The sequence below is a fragment of the Takifugu flavidus genome, chromosome 4, assembly GCF_003711565.1.
Source record: "Takifugu flavidus isolate HTHZ2018 chromosome 4, ASM371156v2, whole genome shotgun sequence".
Lineage (NCBI taxonomy): Eukaryota > Metazoa > Chordata > Actinopteri > Tetraodontiformes > Tetraodontidae > Takifugu > Takifugu flavidus.
The window spans coordinates 7,060,734-7,079,862 of NC_079523.1; the positions used below are offsets into that span (position 1 = coordinate 7,060,734).

General features: G+C 46.5%; 1 protein-coding gene across 4 annotated transcripts; it reads left to right on the forward strand.

Moving 5' to 3' along the window:
* Window positions 1-7,105: 7,105 nt before the first annotated feature.
* On the forward strand, window positions 7,106-19,129 carry LOC130524410 (rho GTPase-activating protein 40). 4 transcript variants are annotated; one of them, XM_057030516.1, is made up of 15 exons: window positions 7,106-7,232; window positions 10,476-10,699; window positions 11,492-11,712; window positions 12,145-12,223; window positions 13,018-13,139; window positions 13,490-13,655; window positions 13,887-13,978; window positions 14,225-14,299; window positions 14,755-14,914; window positions 15,246-15,328; window positions 15,817-16,023; window positions 16,157-16,300; window positions 16,426-16,568; window positions 16,758-16,813; window positions 17,289-19,129. In XM_057030516.1, exons 1-15 carry the CDS (start codon window positions 7,156-7,158, stop codon window positions 17,396-17,398), a joined length of 1,959 nt encoding a protein of 652 aa, XP_056886496.1. In that variant the 5' UTR covers window positions 7,106-7,155; the 3' UTR covers window positions 17,399-19,129. The 4 variants fall into 4 exon arrangements, with proteins under 4 accessions (XP_056886496.1, XP_056886493.1, XP_056886494.1 ...); XM_057030513.1 differs by lacking the exon at window positions 7,106-7,232 and adding an exon at window positions 8,622-8,923; XM_057030514.1 differs by lacking the exon at window positions 7,106-7,232 and adding an exon at window positions 8,622-8,923 and having other exon boundaries at window positions 12,166-12,223.

The following is a 19,129-nucleotide window of genomic DNA, read 5'->3' on the forward strand; positions in this document are numbered from 1 at the left end:
ATCTGCATCCATGAGTGAAAACTGTACTTAATAGATATTTCAAGTTTTTGTTGGGCATAGAACATTATTTGAAGCCTGAAGGATTATAATGAAGGTTGTAATTAAGAGCTCAGAGACACCCCACCACCCCACCACCAAAGCGTGACCAAGTGTATCACAAATGTGACAGCAGCAACTGACATGTGTTCTCTTCCAGTTCATTAAACCCCAGCCTGCAAGAGCGCTGCAGCACCGTGGGAGATGGAAACGGCGTCTGATGTTGAATTGCCAGCAGGTTTCACGAGATTGGTGCATTTCCTAGTGGGGATGGAAACTCAAAGAGACTGAGAGTAACTGAGTTCTGGTTACTCTCAGGGAACCCTGCAATATCTTGCAAAACTGTGATGGAAAATGTGTTTTATTGCATAACATAATGGTTTGCTTTGCTTTGTTTCCCTTTATGAACTTTAAACGAACTGTCATATCTTAATATCTGCAAAATTAAATGCCAAAATGTAACCTTTACATGGTAACGTTCATGTTTCTATCATTAATGTATAGGACCATGGTGAAAGGATAATGCATGTACCGTATTCTGTCAGCGCCTGGAGATCCTCTTCATCCTGTCACGATGTTGAGGACAATAACACAGTGTTTTTGGAAGGATTTGACAGTAAAGCAGATTATGGCTCTTTTTGGCAGCACTGTCATTCTCTTTTATCCAAATGGGCAACAAATAAAGATTATCTCCCTGGGCCACGTTCTTTCCTTCCCCTCATTTTATTGCTCTTACATGCACTTTCTTCTGAACTTAAATGTAAATATAAGCAGGGGTTGTGAGCGTTTTACAGCTGCTCCCAGTTCAAGATGTGCACGCTTTAAAAGCGCCCACACACAAAGTATTTGCCTGCTTGAGTCACGCTCAACAGCAGATGTTTCATAGGACTTTCTGTCAGTGCAAAGCCTAACAGTGCATTCCCTGAAGCTTTGATATTTTGGGCTGCTAATGCTGAATGACAACTCTAATGCAAAGCATACTTTGCAAAAAGAAATGAAAAGATAACGGTGGAGAGAGATCCCCAACCCGCCTGTGGAAAACCTTTTAAGTTCTCCCAAATAAGGCACTTGATGCCAGTTACATCTGGTACCCTCGTTCCCTCTGCAGCTCCTGCTGTACATCATAGCTGTTGCTTAAAAAAACACCTTACAGATGAATATGGACTTTTAACTCACAGCAGACCTGATGGCCCCAGAACAACAGGAATAAAATTTAAAATGTCATATTATAGATTGAAGAAAATTTGAAATTGATGCTTTAAAGATCAAGTTTTGAGCACATTCTGTAATATGTTTATCTTTAAAGTGATCTTGGTGAACGAAGAAACAAAAGATTTGGGGAAAGGTTTAATAATTGTAATAGCAAATTTATACCTTTTAATCTCAGTTCATGAGGATTTTTCCAAAAGAGAAGACTGCCCTCTAGTGGCGTTACATTGGAAATTATAACTAATTTATAATTTAATAACGAAAAAAGATTGGCGCTTAATGCCAGACGAATAATATTTTTAAATGCATTCTTATGCCTTGTACATGTAGTGCACAGTGTATTGTATATCACTTTTTTGCCTTAATGATGTGCAGTAACGTTTCCGCAGTGTTTAAGACGCTCCTTGTCATATCTATTTTCTGGCACAGGGAGGCGCTATCATTAGCTAATTTTACAATAGAACAGATCAGAAAAAGAATGGAACTATAGCACTGCTCTGCACATCTGCTTTTGCACATTAATATAAAATGTATGCGATGCAACAAATTGGAAAAGCTTGTAAAATCTCACGTCAAATTAACCTGCAATAAAACTTAACGCGTAGGATTCAGAAAGAACAATGAAATTATTTAATTAATTAACATCTCCAATGTTAAAAGCAGGCAATTCATATTTATTAGACAGGGTTTTTGTTTGAATTCAGCATCCACGAGATCTGATCATCTGACAAAGAATGAGATTTACTCTAAAGTTACATAAGGAATTCATAGAATTTCCCTTATAATTGAGTCCTTATGATCTTTCCCTACGAATTTGGTTTCGCCCTTTCAGCCCTGCAAAGCCTCTGTGGTGAGCGTCATCACAACTCGTGCTGCTGGGCCCACCGCACTTACTTTGTTACCCAGTTGAAATCAGGGCTAATCCCAAGAGCAGGATATAACGTTCAATGAAAGGAGAAGTAGTTAAATATAGCGGACGGTCTCAGCCTCGCCTCAATAGGGTCCATTGTCTCTGACTTTATGTAATCACACCCCTGCTCCCGTTAACGCAACACGACGCTTTATTAATCTCAGATTACAGAGGAACAATACTGTTAAAAATCCACACTTGGTATCAGGCCTGATGAAATCCAAAGGTTTCTAATTGTGCCGCCCCCGTCCATCCGACCTTTGACATGTGTGACCCACTGTTGGCTCCAACACTCTAATCTACAGCTCTCCTCCGCAGAAGAGGAGAATTCACGTGCCGCTGCGACACAAGGCAGAGGGAGCAGGATGGCAGGTGTCTGGCCATTTTCCCAGCTCTGCCATTAAAGCTGAGGCCCTTAAAGGCTTTAACCAGCTCTTTATGCACACGTGCTGCTAAGCATGCTGTTGGAGCCGTTGTGCTCTCTGACTCAGACATAAACCATCACTGTTTATGTATGTGACAGCTCACTGGAGCAGATTGTTGTCACAGGTAGAATTCCACAGGTGCGTTTCCTCTTGCATGCCATTCGTGCACACGTACCGTCCCACATCCAGGGGAGCGCACGCAAAAAGAGATGCAAGATATCTTTGTTGTGCTGATCTGCCCTCTACCGTATATATCAATATACACTCACAAGGTGCTACCAGGAGCTCTTCACATGTGACACCATGGATGGTTTTTCCCCATCATACCACAATTCTTGCTCAGTGAATGCCTTTTGGCCGGGGTTGTAATCATCCGTGGGTATGGTCTCTGTCTCCATGGAAACACAGGCATGTAGGAGGAGTGGGCCGCAGGGAAGGGGGGGGGTTAGCTGATGTCTCAGAACCAGCTGTAGGCTATTCAACCCTCACATGGGTGTTGGAGACAAAACAATGGCAGGAAGAGTGGGCTGTGTTGCGGGCCTGCTATGCTCTCTCTCTCTCTCTCTCTCTCTCTCTCTCTCTCTCTCTCTCTCTCTCTCTCTCTCTCTCTCTCTCTCTCTCTCTCTCTCTCTCTCTCTCTCTCCCTGTCTCTCTCTCTCTCTCTCTCTCTCTCTCTCTCAGAAAGCTGAGATAACACTGAAAATAAAAACAGGATGATGGAGAGAATTCCTCCGACAGAAGGGATCTGCACAAATACTGCACACAGACAAGATTCAAGGGCAGAGGAGTGAGTCAGGATCACTGTGTCAGAAGTCAGCCCTTTGTACGAGAACGAGTGATATGAGAATTGCGAAACATATTCACGCCGTTGCGTCCCTGACGCATACTGACCTTGAGATTACCTCCATTTAAAGCTTCCGCCCAGATCTGTGTTTCACTTGCTCAATTCAAAAGCCTTTTTTGGTTTGCATTTTTGTGTGTGATGAGGTTGTGCACAGATTGTGGAGGAATTTCATGTTTGCTGTCTATAAAAACACACAAGTCAGGATTTAAAGGCTGTTAGACTGGAAAAATAAGGACCTAAACTGTTCAGGAAGGAAAGAAAACAAAAACAACACACGTGTGGCAAGGAAAATACATGATGTTTTATTAATTTGTTATGGAACAAATAAAGAAACCTAATAAATGTTTGAAGAGAAACGCAACAAAGTAAAATTGGAAATACATTTTGGTTTGCTAGGATGAGAACATTTATGATCTTTCAACATTTACCCTATAGTTGGTTTTACTAAAGAAATTATTATTGTTGTTGTTGTGGTTGTTGTTAATAGTAGTAGTTGCAATATTAGAAGTAGGAGTGGTGGTATTGTTAGAAGTATTGTTAATTATTTGTTAATATTGTACTTGTTAGTAGAAGTTGTGCTTATTACTGTTCTTAGTAGTCGTGGTTGTTGTAGTATTAATAGACGTAGTAATGTTGTTAATTATTTGTTATTATTGCTGTTGTTAGTAGTAATTGTAGTAGTAGTGGTAGTAGTAGAAGTATCAATAGAGTTATAATTTTTATTCTTAGTAGCAGCGGTTGTTTTATTCATAGAAGTATTGGTGTTGTTGTTTGTCACTACTGTTGTTGGTAGTAGACAGACTGGGTGCTGATGACGTCCGTCGTCAGGTGAGGAGGATAACGTGGTTACCAGCTTTAAACAGCTGGGTGATCTGATCCTCCAGGGCTCGTCTCCGACTCTTCTTTACCATCTGTCTGCTTCACTCCAGTCCATCTCTCTCTTTCTCTTTTTTCGTGGGTGAACAGAAAAGGAAACCATTTTCTCTTTACACTCGATCAGGTTTTCCTGCACCGGAAATGTCGCCAGCATCATCTCAGGTAAAACAAAGTGCCTCTTCATTTGGAGTCAGCTGTCACTTAACCACTTTTATAGATTTATAGCTGAGTTACGACGGCATTATTGCACCTGTTCTCCTATTTTATAATTCAGTTTGAGGAGGCTCATCTTCCTGTACTTTCAGCTGCAGAGTCTGTGGTTGCTAGGGTCTTGTACCTGTTGCTATGGGTGGTTTTCCCTACCGGCAAGTGAAGGAGATTTCTTGTCAATCTTCTCTATTTTTCCAGTTCATACTCACTTAGAAGAATCAGCTGCAGTATTGTTGAGTTGTTGAAACAGGTAGTGTGTGTGTGTGTGTGTGGTGTGTGTGTGTGTTGCCGTGCAGTTGTGATCCGCTTTGGCTCCATATGGCTGGAGAAGCCACTTTCGTTGTGGATGAAAGTTTTGGCTTGTGCAGCTCTGCAATGCTCTCCATGGTCCATGTTGCAGATCACGTTTCAGTCATATGTTGCATGGTTGTCACGGTCACATGACTGCTGCCGGATTTCAAATGCAGGTCAGATGCTCATCTTGTGCTGGAAACAGGACTGGCGACATCTTAAATTCCTCCAGTTTCCAGTGAAATTAGAAGGTATCCATCATTATGTCAACAAAGGTGCGGCAGTTTCGTCATGGCTTAATGGTCACGTGCAGGAAAGGCTTTGTTGTGAAACCCAGCAAAGATTCGAGGCATGCATCTCTCCATCCAGGGTTTGAGTCCAGGAAGCTGCGACGTGTTTTGCAAAACCTCCGCGGCCGCGAGGAGCCCAATAAATGTGGGTGTGATGCAGGAATTCCACAAAGCAAAAACCCCACACATATTATTACAGGAAGAAAATGCGACAAAGAGGTTGACAGGACTTGCATTCACGTTCTCCTCGGGGCTTTGTTCAGGTTTTGACAACAACAACTCATCATCTCAGTCTCCTGTCACCGGTTTACCCTCTGCTGTCATCAGCTGGCCTAATTTCTATTTTCGCGTCCCTCCCTTCCCTCCTCCATCCCTCCACACCAGCTCCTCTTGACAGCAGGCGGATGAGCGGCACCTGAGGCTAAGCTGTTCACCACGTGCCACCCGAGGTGTCACGTTCTCCCCTCTCGCTTACCTTGAAACGTCTCAGAATTGACTGCGAGGGCAGAAGGGCCTTAACCTGCAGTCAAAACAGTGACAACCTGATAGTTCCAGAGGAAGGAGGGGGGAGGGGGTTTTCTAGGTCTTAGATTCACCCACAATACAGCAGGATCGAGATATGGGAGGATTTAAATTTGAGGGAACTATCAGAGAGAAATGAGTTTGATTTTCGAGTGGAAGAAAAAAAGAGGAAGAAATCATTTAACTATAGAGTGTAGCTGATGAGCGGGTGAGGAAGGTCAAGACTAATCTGTCCTAATCTGGATAGAAAGTGGTGACTGGGTGAACTACTGAGGATCTGAGGCGTCACCAGAGCAGAGTTCACTAATCCCAGCAGGTGTCTCTCCAACAGAGAGAAGCTGCACTTGGTTCAGACTCACAACGTGCAGAAAGCATTTATTTATTTAACATTTAAAAGGTTGTTCAGTATTTCTTGTTGTGTCACTGCAGTGGCCCCTTCGTCCTAATCTGGATCTACCACCCTTTTTTTATTGGAATCTGGTCTGATTTAGCCAGTTTGTGCCTTGAAGTGTCACGTGAGCCGCTCCGCCACGTGGTTCCTAGATTTTCCCACAGCGCTACTGAGCAAAGTCCAATTTGTGTTGAGCCCTCGGAGCTCTCGCTCCCCTATTCAGACAAATATGGCAAATCTCAAACCTTGTTGTTGATGCAACCGCTGTTTTAGACCAGCTGGGCATCGCGTGACCTTTTCTGCACAATGCCATCCATCCATCCATCCATCCATCCATCCATCCATCCATCCAGACCAGCCAGAAATCCATCCATCCATAAACACAAGCCCATCCAGCCAGCCAGAAATCCATCCATCCACACATAAACCCAGCCATCCATCCATCCATCACATCCATCCAGAATAAACCATCCATCCACATCCATCAACCCATCCTCCATCCTCCATCCATCATCCATCCATCCATCCATCCATCCATCCATCAATCATCCATCCACCCATCTATCCATCCATCCATCCACCCATCCTCCATCCTCCATCCATCACATCAATCACCCATCCACCCATACATCCATCCATCCATCCATCCACCCATCCATCCATCCATCATCCATCCATCTATCCATCCATCCATCCATCCACCCATCCTCCATCCATCCATCCATCCACCACCACCCACCCATCCTCCATCCTCCATCCATCCATCCATCCATCCATCCATCCACCCACCCACCCACTCACCCATCCACCCACCCATCCATCCATCCATCCATCCATCCATCCATCCATCCATCCATCCATCCATCCATCCATCCATCCATCCTTCCTTGGTGTCCTTCTCAGTGTCCTGACTCTTTTTAGGTATCAGCTCCAAGCTTCGCTCCCTCCCGACACCCCCTCCCTCCCTTTGCAGACCTCCTTTTCCTGCTCCAGGATGTAGTGTCATGCCTACCATCGTGGTCCCACCGTCCTCGTTCTTATGTGTTTGTCTGCTGGAGAGATTACAAGGAAACAACTTGCCGGGGGCCGCCAGCTGCTGTTTCCTGCATTTTGTGGCTGTTTTGGGTGGGTGGGTGGGGGACAGCAGCAGGATGCCATGGGGGAGAAGCGGTCCAGCGGCTCTGCTGCTGCTGCTCTCGGGCAGGACCCTCACGCGGGCCAAGGCCAGGTAGGATCAGGCCTCTGTTGGGTTAAGCTTTTGTGATATTGGAAGGAAGGGGGGAGGGGGGGTCATGGCAGTGATCTTTGTGATCAGTGAGTTTACAGTCTTGTGTCATTCTAAATCATCTGGGCATTCTGTGGAGAAGCTCTCCTACTTGCTGGGCTCAGAACACGGACAGAGCTATGAGAAAACTTCAGCATTCTTTGCATGTTAAGAGGCTTGCAGTGGCATTGGGCCACAGGGATTAGACAGCGTGTTGCTGCCTTTTTAGGTGGATTATCGTAGTCTCTCTATTCCCTGGCCTGCGCGCTGCTTCAGGTTACTTCATGTTTGGTTCCCACTGTCTCAGCCAGCGCAAACGCAGAAGAACCCTGACATTGTGTCGGCTCCCGTCTCATACTGGAGGGCTTCCTGTTGACTCTCTTTGTTCATGTGTAGCCCCATTCAACGAGCAATGTTCCCTGACATTTAGAATACTTGTGGGCAAGCCCAAGACTATTTTTAACTAATGTTAAAAACAAGACAGGCAAACTAAAAATCAGATGCAGAGTGCCACTGCGTTAGAGAGACAACATCAACTGCTATATCTTGAGACATAGACCTGAGTCACATGACAAGGGGACTGAGCTGACTTGCACAGGCTCCTATTTGTTTAACTTGTGCCCTAAAACAGACATTTGATCTGCACTTTGCTAAAAATGCTCCGTGTTTGAACACGGAGTGCTTTTGCTCTCGGCTGATATCCAGACTGTCGTCAACATGACAAAAGAATGAATGAAAAATGCTGGTGGGGGTGGGGGTGGGGGTGGGGGGGTAGGCTCCGCACGAATCTTGACCAACCTGTTGCTCCCGAGCAGCTCAACGCTTTCCTACGCTACCAGTTTTTCTGCCTGATGCTTGAGTCCACCTCTGGTATGATGTTGAACCCGGTTGAGGTCGATGAAAGCCCACGGGCGACCCGAGCATTTTAATGCACGTAACATGCCATCAGCCCTTTTGCTGTGCAACCGTGGGGTCGGACAAAGGAGATTGTGATTGAGTTAACTCTTAAATCAGAACCTGAGAACATGCCTCGTCTATTTTTCAACAAAGGCACCTTGATTAATTGGTTGAAGTAGATCTGCTCTCTCACTGGAGCGCCCGTGAGGAGGCGCTTGGGTCTGGACACTAGTGTGCAAGTTTTTTTTAAAAAAAGAAGCTTTATGTACAAGCATCAGTTTGACTGGACAGGACAAAAAGACCTACGCCGCCTTTGTCTATGCATCGTCAAATGGCTCTGAATCGTCTTGCTTCAAGCAGATACCAGATCTGGAGCAGTCAGGGAGTGTCACCTGAGAGTGTGATGGGAGGGGACGGCTGTGAATGATGTCTTGTGTCACTCCTCTCTCTGCATTCCAGCCGTAGCTCTTGGCACACAGAGTTTGTGGCATCACTTCCTGCAGGCGCGCACAGATCAGAGCAGCAGCCTTGTGTGTTTTCTGACCGCCAGAGCCGCGTAGAGCGAGCGCCCGTGCTGGACTCTAATTCCTGGAGAGCCGTAGCACCGTGGATATGGGAGGCAGAGAGGAGGTGGTTGTGGTGAGCAGGTTGGGGTACACGATGCCCCACAGTAGGCTGAGCCGTCTCAGGCTCCGTCCTGCCAAGACTTCGACCAAGAACAAACATCTGAAGAGCTCCTTGCTTCTGAAAAAAATCAGGTTTGTCTGATGTGAAGTTTGACTTGGACCTGGCGTGGCAGACTGAACCCAGGCGTGTGTGTGCATCAGCGATGTGTGTGTGTGTGCCTGACAACTTCTTTCACATCTTTTTGTTTGGATTCTTCAGTACGCCTTTAGACCATATGTGGTGTGTGTTCGGGTTCTATTGACTGATTTAAACATCTGGAATCAGTTCCATACAGTTTGGATTGTAAACATTAACATTTAAAGTAGCTCTGTATTGTTATTGATGGTTTTTATTCATTAGATTGAGGATCATCTGATCAGTCCGGCTAACTTCAGATTTTGTAATTTTGCTTCTCTCATATGTCACCGTCAGCCTACAGTTGATTTTCCACAACACTCATCAGTAACAACAGTCGCACTGACCATAAATGCTTTCAGCTCAAAGCCTTGACTGGCTCATGTGTTTGAAATTATCTCTGCAAATGCTTCAAACATCCAAATGCTTTTACCATTTAGCCTTAATTGACATTGGTTTCGGACACAGGCACACAGGAAAATACATTTTACACTTAACATCGATTATCACCGGTATCAGTGATATTTACAGCTAAGATATCTTAGTTGCTCCAAGGGTTTATGGAGGCAAATAGTTTCCATTTTTAACATTATTTTCTGGTTAAGTTTATTTATTCTTATTTTATTCTAGTTTATGGGGTGGCTTAAGTTCAGCAGCAGCCTGTAAATCAAAACAACCACATGACTGTAAAATAAAAGATAGCAAACTTAAAAGCGGAGTTCTCAGATCCTTCACATAAATTACCCTTGCTTCACATGGAATCACACACTCCCACTCCCGCCCTGGGATGTTGAGAAACAGAGTTGCGTTTGGCAGTTCTGGCTCTGATCATCTGGCTGACTGTCATCTTTCTCTTTTTTTGTGTTGGCATTTTCCGTAACCACCTGGAATTTTGCTGATGTGCAGATGATCTGGAGATTTGGAGGAATGCTTCTGAAACTCAGAGTGAATCAGTTGGCCACTTCCTGTGCATGTGATGGCAGGGTCACAGTGCTTGGGGGTGCAAATATGTGTGTCCCATTGTTGAAAGAGAACAGGACCCACTTGTTAGGTTTTTACCAGGAACGCTGACAGCAGTTTAAACTGCCTAACAATGGAAATGTGTTGAATATTGATTTCTGTTTTTTTAATATATATACATATATATATAAATCTATGTAAGCCATTAAACCATTTACTGCCTTCTGTTGTTAGTGGTTGACGTTACTGGGTCTAATCAGCAGAATAAGCTGCGTAACCTTGAACTAATCTTGATGTCCTGCACTGACATCTAGTGGACATGTATGGTACTGCATACCCATGCCACATTTTGCCAGAACAATAGAGACCCCCCCTTTGTGTTCGCTCTCGCCATCTCCCGTCTCGCTTCAGCCCTCCCTCCATCCTTTTGTCTCTCCCGGCAGATTAATTTTTCCTCCATCGCCCGTGTTCGTACGTGCCGTTGCGTGTTTGCTCGGTTGTTTGCATGCACGCCTGTGATTTCTTCCCGTGTGTGTATGTCTGCACCAGAAACCCCAGCCCCACAGAAATGAGCGTGGAGCCATGGGCCGGCACACGGGACCAGGCAGCCGCTGAGGACACCCACAGCACCAGCGAAGCATCCTCTCAGGACCAGCAGCAGCACCCCGACAAACTCTGCCTGGACTCGTTCTGGAGTGAAGTGGAGACCATTCGGCAGGGGTGTGGCGACCCGGACCCGGAGTGCACAAGGAGAGACTCCAGGCAGTCAGAAGGTACCTTATTCCTTCCCCCGTGCTCTTTAGATTTAAAACAAAGAGAAGCAGCTCTGACGCTGCTGCGTCGGGATTCCAGACATATCTGTGTGACACCTGAGGTCACGCGCGCTGATTCAGCCGCAACGGCATCAGATCAGGTTTCCGCCATTGCCATGACAACCCCATAAAAGACTGTAGCAGGGTGTGTTTTGTGTGAACAGGGGAAAAGTCTCCGATCTTGTCTTGACCGGACTGTTCTCTTCTTGCAACCTATGACGGTTTATTCTGCGTTATAACTGAATTCCCCCATTTATTAACTGATTATATATTGTTTCTTACTCAACTACCTAAGTGCACATCAGTCCGCTGCATCACTGGTTTGTTAAGGCCATTTTCTAGTATTTACTAAAGAGAATTTTCTGCTTTTTCATATGTTTCTGTTTTATATTAGAATAAGTTTAGATGTTATGGATAATATAATCATTAGCAATTGTAATAAAGTTAAGGAGTCAGTTGACCCATCCGTGACATGACTGTTGTTTGGATAACTGTAGTCAGTGAAGATGGTCAGGCTGAAAGTGTTAAACGACCCACCGTAAAACCGGACAGCAAAGTTTAGTGGTGTTGATATTTGGTCTGCATGAAGAACGTGAACCTTGACCTGGCTATATGGGAAACATTTGGCTCTTTTCTTCAAAAATACTTTCTTGCTGGGTTGGGGTTAGAAAACAACGGAGAAGAAGCTACATTCAGGATTTGCTGTAATTTACTGTTACTGTGGTTCTGACCCGTGGCCCGTGTGTGTGTCAGAGGGCGAGCAGGAAGAGCAGTGGCTGGCTGACGCCGGACTGTCTACCCTCATCAGTGAGGACAACGAGGATGTAGACAAAGCCGTGCTGCTGTCCACTCTGACCAGGACCCAGGCCGAGGCCGTCCAGAGGCGCCTGGATTCCTACACGCTGTCCCTGAGAAAGAGGAACAAACCCACTCCGCGGGACGTCCGCGACATCTTCAACTCGCCCATCGCCCAGGTCAGCTGCGCGTTCCCAGGCCTCCTCTGTCTCTCCTATACTGAAAGTGGTGTTTAGGTGTCTTATGACCGTGACAACAGGCATGCTAACACGTAAAAATCATCGGACGCCATTCTAAAGTCAAGTTAAAGTTAGAAACAGCACTCGTCCGAGCGCTGTTGTATGAGACACATTTCCCTGGCGCCTGTCAGAGACAGCCTGTCTGCTGTTGCACCGTCTCGTGCGCTCTTGTTGCACGTGACAAAGAAGGCAAATGGCATGCAAAGGCCACGTTTTGTCCCCTCCGTCGGTCTGAGCGGCCCAGAGAAGCTTCTTCTGATCCCTATCAGCCCTTTATCAAAGGGAAACACTCCTTGTATGCAAGGCCAGCGCCTCGGAGGACAACGTCACTCGTCTTCTGTCTGTAATGTGCTGATAAATGTCCTCTCACAGACGCTTCTGCCCGACTCTCAGCAGAGTGAAGACCTCGCTCAGGACAGCATGGCGTCCGTCGCCAAAGCGCCGTTATCAAGTAAGGGCTGCATGTTTTACTGATTAAACCCAAAAAAGGAACTGAAAGAAAGTTAAATAGACACCGATGCCTGTCAATATTTGAACAGGCGTAAATCTTCACAACAGGTTTAAATCATTCCTGCCCTCTTTGTTTTTAACGCTGCTTCTCGAGTCCATAGTTAAGATCAAATGTGAAAGGCAAATGTTGGGAGGAGGGATCATTAAGATCGAGCCACAACCCTGCGATCTGCTCCCTAACTGGTTCCGTTTCAGTTTAGCCCTTAAGGTGTGTTTGAAAAGTTGGGTTTTCAGGAAGAAAAACTGAGAAAAGTTATATTTACATGGGGGGGGGGGGGTGATTTCTAACCCAAACTAAAACTGCATTTGTGTTTACGTAAACTGTTCCAATGAAAATACAGGTCCTTGAAAACGGCCACAACAGACCGTTGTTTTATCCTGTTGTCAAACAATAATCAGACCAAAACTTCTATTTTCTGTGTAGACATGAGGTAAACCGATATCAGACTAAGACCAGGACATTCTGAATAAATAAACAGCCCGACAGGAAAAACAATCGTTTAGGATGAGCTGTGTCTAGAAGAATGGATGGATGGATGGATGGATGGATGGATGGATGGATGGATGGATGGATGGATGGATGGATGGATGGAGGATGGATGGATGGATGGATGGATGGATGGATGGATGGATGGATGGATGATGGATGGATGGACGGATGGATGGATGGATGGATGGATGATGGATGGACCTTTTCCTGCACACATGTATTAACCTGGCCTGGTTGTCCCTCAGCCCCTAAGGAGGAATACCTGATCACTGATGTGGCCTACTGTGAGCAGGCCGTCATCTTCCTCAAACAGGCCAAACTGGAGCAGGATGCTGGCCAGCGCCGAAAAGAGGACGGCACCCTCCCCGTAAGTACCGACGCTGTTGGAACGATTGAGTTCCCGCAAATGGCTCCGCAACGATTGACATGACAGGAAGTGTCAGCCTAAAGGACTAAGGGCGTCCCGACAACAAAGAGGAATCGCTGCATCGCAGCAGATGATGGGATATTATTTTCCCTCTCAGACTAAATACTGATGCAGATTAAAAGTTAATTAGCTCATAGATGCAGCTGCCATATCTAAGAACCTGAGATCTCCAGACTGTGCAGATTAGGGGAAAGATAAGATGCAGCATTGTGACCCTATATGACATCATTTTGCCGTTGCTCTCAGCCCTCTTCAACCCAGTGCCACTTTTTACCCCGTCTTCTTCCCAGCGCTTCATTTGCCCCAAGTGTCGCCTGGGAGTCACCCGCATTCAGGACCTGTCCCACGCCGACATGAAGAAGGTGCGGCAACTGGCTCTCATCGACATGACGGCCGTGTGTGACCTATTAGAGCTGGAAGTCAAAAGACATAAAACCAGCAAGAGAAAAATGCCAGGTATGACAGGAAAACTCGCCTCGTCCTTTACACACTGGGATTCCTCTGTCAATTGGTCCCTTCTTACACATTTTTTTAATGTCTTGCGGTAGAAACCGCTCCTTTGTTTGCATCTGCATGCTCCTCTGCCTTATTCTAAAGGGGGGAAATGCTTCTGTTATGTACCCGTTGGTGGTGTAGAATGCTTTCTTTGAGAGGCTGTGGATTGATTGACGGTTTTATATCTTATAGACAGTACGCTGTTTGGGGTGCCGCTGTCCACACTCCTAGAAAACGACCAGAAAATCAAGCCCAGCACCTCCATTCCTCTGTTCTTGCAGTCGGTAAGATCTCACAACATGTTGGATGATTTCAAACTGCCTGCTGCCTAAATTTCGGAGATCAGAGTTCTCTTCAACCTGTTCAGATAAAGCCCATAAAAACAGAACATTTTAGTGTCAAGTGCATGTGAAACGCACTGACCACGCCCTGCCTGTGGGAGCAGTTACGGAGAACAGCCACCAGAGGTCAGCAGAGGACTCTGATCTGCGCATGCAGGAGTCGCCGCTAATGTTTCCGTTTTTTCGCAGTTGTTGTCAGTTCTGGAGAAGAAACTCGATTCAGAGGGGATGCTGAGGGTTCCGGGATCTCAGTCCAGAATCAAGGTTTAATGTTGTTTTATTATTTGTTAACGATTCATGCACCTTTTCGGGTTTATATGACCGCGTTTAGGCTCTCCTCTCATTTTTCATTCAAGTAAATGATCACATTAATTCTCAATGAAATAGCGACAATTATACTTTACTTTAACACAATAACTGGAATCATAGTTTTTATCATTTTGTCTTTGCTGGATTCTGCTATGATTTATTCAGACCCCTGAATCAATCGTTGTACATCCAATTAGACACGGGGTGGCGCTATTTAGCCCCAAGAAACAAGCTTTCATCAACTAAAATGACAGACGCAGTCTCTGATTTCCTCTTGCTTTATTTTGCTTTTCTTTCCAAGTGACATCAAACCACATTCATAAATTTTACTCCTCCTAAAATTAATTTTCTTTTAGAATTGTCTCTATATAACTTTACTGATTTATTTGGGTTCTACAATTTAATCACAGTTGCTGCAGCAGAAGTTGGAGACCTGTTTCTACTCGGGACAGTTCAGCTGGGACGAGGTGAATCCAAATGATGCTGCCGCGCTGCTCAAGAAGTTCATCCGGGAACTGCCTGCTCCCCTGCTCACCTCCGAATACGTCAACACCTTCAGCGCTGTCAGAGGTCGGTGGCTTTCACGCTATAACAAGTAGCATCGCTACAACAGCAGCCGCGTTTATATTGGTTTCTCTACTGAGACCAGATTGATATTAATATAATCTGATTGATGACTCTCTGACACATCAGTTGTGGGGAGAATCAGTCAAAATTGATAAACAGGACACGTGACCACAGAGGCGTGAGGTAACAGCAAATGGCCTCCTGTCATAATGTCATTAATCTTTACGCGTTCTGTTATTCTTTTTCAAGCAGAGGAAATGAAGTGTGTGTGTGTGTGTGTGTGTGTGTGTGTGTGTGTGTGTGACTGATCTCAAACCTTTCTGGTGTCTTTCAGACATTGTGGAACTGAAGCAGAAAATCCATATGTTAAACCTGCTCATCCTGCTGCTGCCTGAACCCAACAGGAACACACTGAAGGTAATTACACAAACAAAGACAAGCGTGCACGCCCTCATGCACGCATCACGGCACCAGGCAATTGTATTCGACACCTTCACGCAGTCAAATAGTGAAAGTTTTCAGAGGGCGAGTTGCGTAATGAGGTTAAATAATCCCAAGCACAGAACATTAGCGGTGTGGCTTCGCCCGCTGATCGTGTACCGAAGCATCGTTCTCTTTTAAAATGCTCTGATTGGTTATATAACACTCTGCGTTAACTGTGACTCACTGTCACGCTCACACGTGTGCAGTCGGCTCCACTTGTGGCCTAAAACCCACCTGAGCTAATTACTTTGACTCCGGTGGAGGCAGCTGAACGCTGCAACGCGTGAGCGTTCTCCTCTGGAGAGGTGTTACAGATGATTCAACCACTCGCTCGTGTGATTCCCTCTTTCAGTATATGCGGCCTTTTGAAACGTACTGTGTTAAAATCACCTCGGTTTAATTTGCCCCCCGACCTTCTGCAGGCCCTCCTCGAGTTCCTCAGTAAGGTGGTTTCCAGGGAGAGAAAGAACAAGATGAACCTTTGGGCCGTGGCCACCATCATGGCTCCCAACCTCTTCCTCCACAAGGCCGTTCCCAGCAGGCTGACCGAGGGAACAGAGAAAGGACAGGCAGAGAAGGCAGCTGATGTTATGAGGCTCCTCATCCGCTACCAGGACCTGCTGTGGACGGTAGGGATCATTGATCACTGATCCTTAAACACTGTTAAATGGCTGCTGGGCAAGTTTCTTGGCAGTAGATGGTACTGAAAGAGCATTCTGTCAAATTCAGTGTCCTGCTGGGTCCTGGTGTTTCTCTCTGCAGATCCCCAACTTCCTCATGAGCCAGGTACGCAAGCTAAACGAGAACAGCAACCGGCGTTACCAGTTCTACGACCGCCGCATCAAGAACCTGCTGAGGAAGATCCACACAGACAGCCGGGAAAAACCCGATAAGAACAGCTCCGAGGTGAGCGCGTGTGACCCAGCTGCACAAGCACGATGGGATTTGGGGAAAAAATAAACAAAAACAAAGACTGTCGCAATGCTGACGCTCTGAAATCCTCAGTGTTACGCTCTCTTTCCTCCTGGCAGCTGGTCCGGACGGTTAAGATCCAAGTTGGGGATGTAGTGAGCGGCACCATGGAGTACCAGCTGGAAGTCAGCTCCAGAGCCTCGGACCTGCTGGCCCAGTTTCACCTCCGCAGCTCGGAAAACGGAAAGGGAAAATTGCGAAGGTGCGATGCGGGCCGGTGGCGGCGTGCTCACAATGTCATTTGTAATGAGGAAAATAAAGAAATAGCTCATACGTCCGATGCAAGAGATGTGCTTTTATAGCTAATGTTAAATCATGAATGTTGAAAATATTTACAAAAAATGACATTCTGATGTTTTCATCTTGCCGCGTGATGCGTGTCTTTCAACAGAAACGGCTCCGTCGCCTACCCTGATTGCGCCCTGTACGAAGTTGGAGGGAATATCGGTAAGAGGAAGCGGGCGCCCCGTCGGAACACTGATGACATTTGCATGTCTTTCTGCTCATTGAACTAATAAGTGCAGGAAGGTCTTGCGTAATGAACCGCATAAGCACCGAACAGACAGTTGTGCATCTGCAGTTATCAGAGCAGACAAATGCTTATAACACACACACACACACACACAGACCCGTGCTGTCACAGGAGAGTTGACACACTGAACTGTGATAAATCTGTTTAGTCAGTTCAGTTCCGAAGCTTAAAACTTCCTAAATCCACTTGATGGTGTCGAAGTTTATTGAGTTTATGAAGTCAGGCGATCCTGAAGCGAATACATGGAAATATGACTTTCCATAAATGGGTTTTCTCTCATTTATTGATTATTGGAGAAATATTTTTCAGTTATTGTTTTTTTTTCCTGATTATTTTGCTGTAAAACGGTGATGAGAGCAGCTCTCGTTAAAAGCTGGGGTTTTTTTGTAGGTGAGCACTGTCTGGATCCCGACACGCACCTCCTGGACCTCTACAACAGTAACCATGGAGGGGAGTGGGTCATCAAGCTGAAGCCCAACACCAGCAGCAGAGGCCTGTGACGGACGGATGGACGGACAGGGAGGCAGACAGACGGGAGCGTGGAAGCAGAGCAGTTCCGGGCTTTTTCCGCTCTGCTCAACCTCAGAGCGAAACGGGAAAAGGAGACAGATGGAGGCAGCAGATCCGCCAGGAGCAGAGCCGAAAAAAAGCACGTGGCGCTCTCCCCCCCTCTGTTTGCTCCATCATCCCCCTCTTGCCCCATGGTCCCTTCCCTCTCTCCCCTGCGTTCCCACATCGCTGCGAGCGAGAAAGCTGCTGACGTGACTCGTTTCAGATCCTGCTGCTCGGGGAACAGGGGAAGGAGCGGATGGGCAGCCATCTTCCTTTCTTTCCTAACCCAGAGTTAGCAGATGGGGATTCAGGGCACCTCTGGCGACGCAGAAGCAAAACCAGCCCCGCTGGAACAGAGCGACCAAGAAGCGCGCTCACGTGCGCGTTTACGCGGGCCGCGTCCCCGCGCCAGCAGGCACCTCGATCCCCTTTCACATCCGTGCCATTCAGAAGGAAAGAGAGACGAAGCGATATCCTCTTATCTGTGAAAACCCCAACATCTCCTGGGCCTTTTAAAAAAAATCCCTGGACTTCCAAGGACCCCTGACCTGTTCCGAACAGCGTCGGTACCGTGGGATTTGGTGTCGCGCCTTCAGAGACAGTTACAGCACCTCTAAAGGGGGTTGTTAGGGACAGGAAGTGAAGCTGGTCTTCTTCTTTTTTTTTTTAACGTGAAGGCAACCGGATGTGTTGGGGTTGTTATTAATATTTATATGAATGTAATACCATTGTTGCTTCTGTATTGGATGAGTGTTCTGTAGGTTCCTTTAGGGTTAAGTGCTGCACTCTGTGGTCACGTCATGTACATATTTCTTAAACTTCTCTTTACATCCTCCTGCAGGATTATTTTGAACCGTAGCTGTTACCTAGTCTGATAGTGCAGCGGTGGAACGGTCTCTGACCACCGCGTGAGCGCCTCCCAACACATTTTGCTCATTTACTCCTCGCCAGCGCGGCCATGTTGGCGCGCCGCAGCCATTTTGTGGGAAGCGCCTTGCCCGCTGCGGAGAGCAGCGCCGGCCCCGGCGCCGACATCCATCAACACCCTCCTGCTCCGTCTCTGTCACACACCCCTCCTTCCCCCAAGTAATGGACAATAATGGGAGCGCGGCCCAGGCATCAGAAACGCGGCGAGGAATCACATTCCTTTGATAAAGGGGAAGGTAATAAATGGCTGTCATAAATTCTGCAGCCCCAAATGACAGCGGCAGCATGTGTGAGAGCAACGCGCCCGCGCGTGCACGGCTGCGTCGAGCTTCATTACACAAGTCCAATCGTCCCGTCCCAGCGTCCCGGGCACAGTTCAGTGCCTCGGCACAAAGGCGTGCTGATGAAACTGCCTTCTGTTGACAATCAGGGGAACTAGGTCACCTCTGAGGCAGCGTCCCAGAGGGCAGGCAGCGCGAGTCCAAACACCCCGAGGAGCCGAGGACAGGCAACACCCATGACAGGCCCCAAAAACACGGCGGAGAGCTCACCTTTGGGTTTTGTGTGAAAAAGAGAGCACTTTCTTTCTGAAACAGTGTTATTAAGGACGTTACCTGCGTTTGTTTCCCGTCATCATGATGTCACCTTTATCGTGGTGACAACAGAATGTATTTAAGCCCTTTTTCTAATACTTCTGTGAATGTAGTATCGGCTGTAGAAAGATTTTTGTCAATAAATGTGAATCGACTCTG

Coding starts and splice junctions, on each gene's coding strand:
- LOC130524410 (XM_057030513.1), top strand. CDS start 8,778: ATGGGAGGCAGAGAGGAGGTGGTTGTGGTGAGCAGGTTGGGGTACACG. Junction 10,700..11,491: donor AGACTCCAGGCAGTCAGAAG/GTACCTTATTCC, acceptor TGTGTGTGTCAG/AGGGCGAGCAGGAAGAGCAG. Junction 12,224..13,017: donor CGCCAAAGCGCCGTTATCAA/GTAAGGGCTGCA, acceptor GTTGTCCCTCAG/CCCCTAAGGAGGAATACCTG.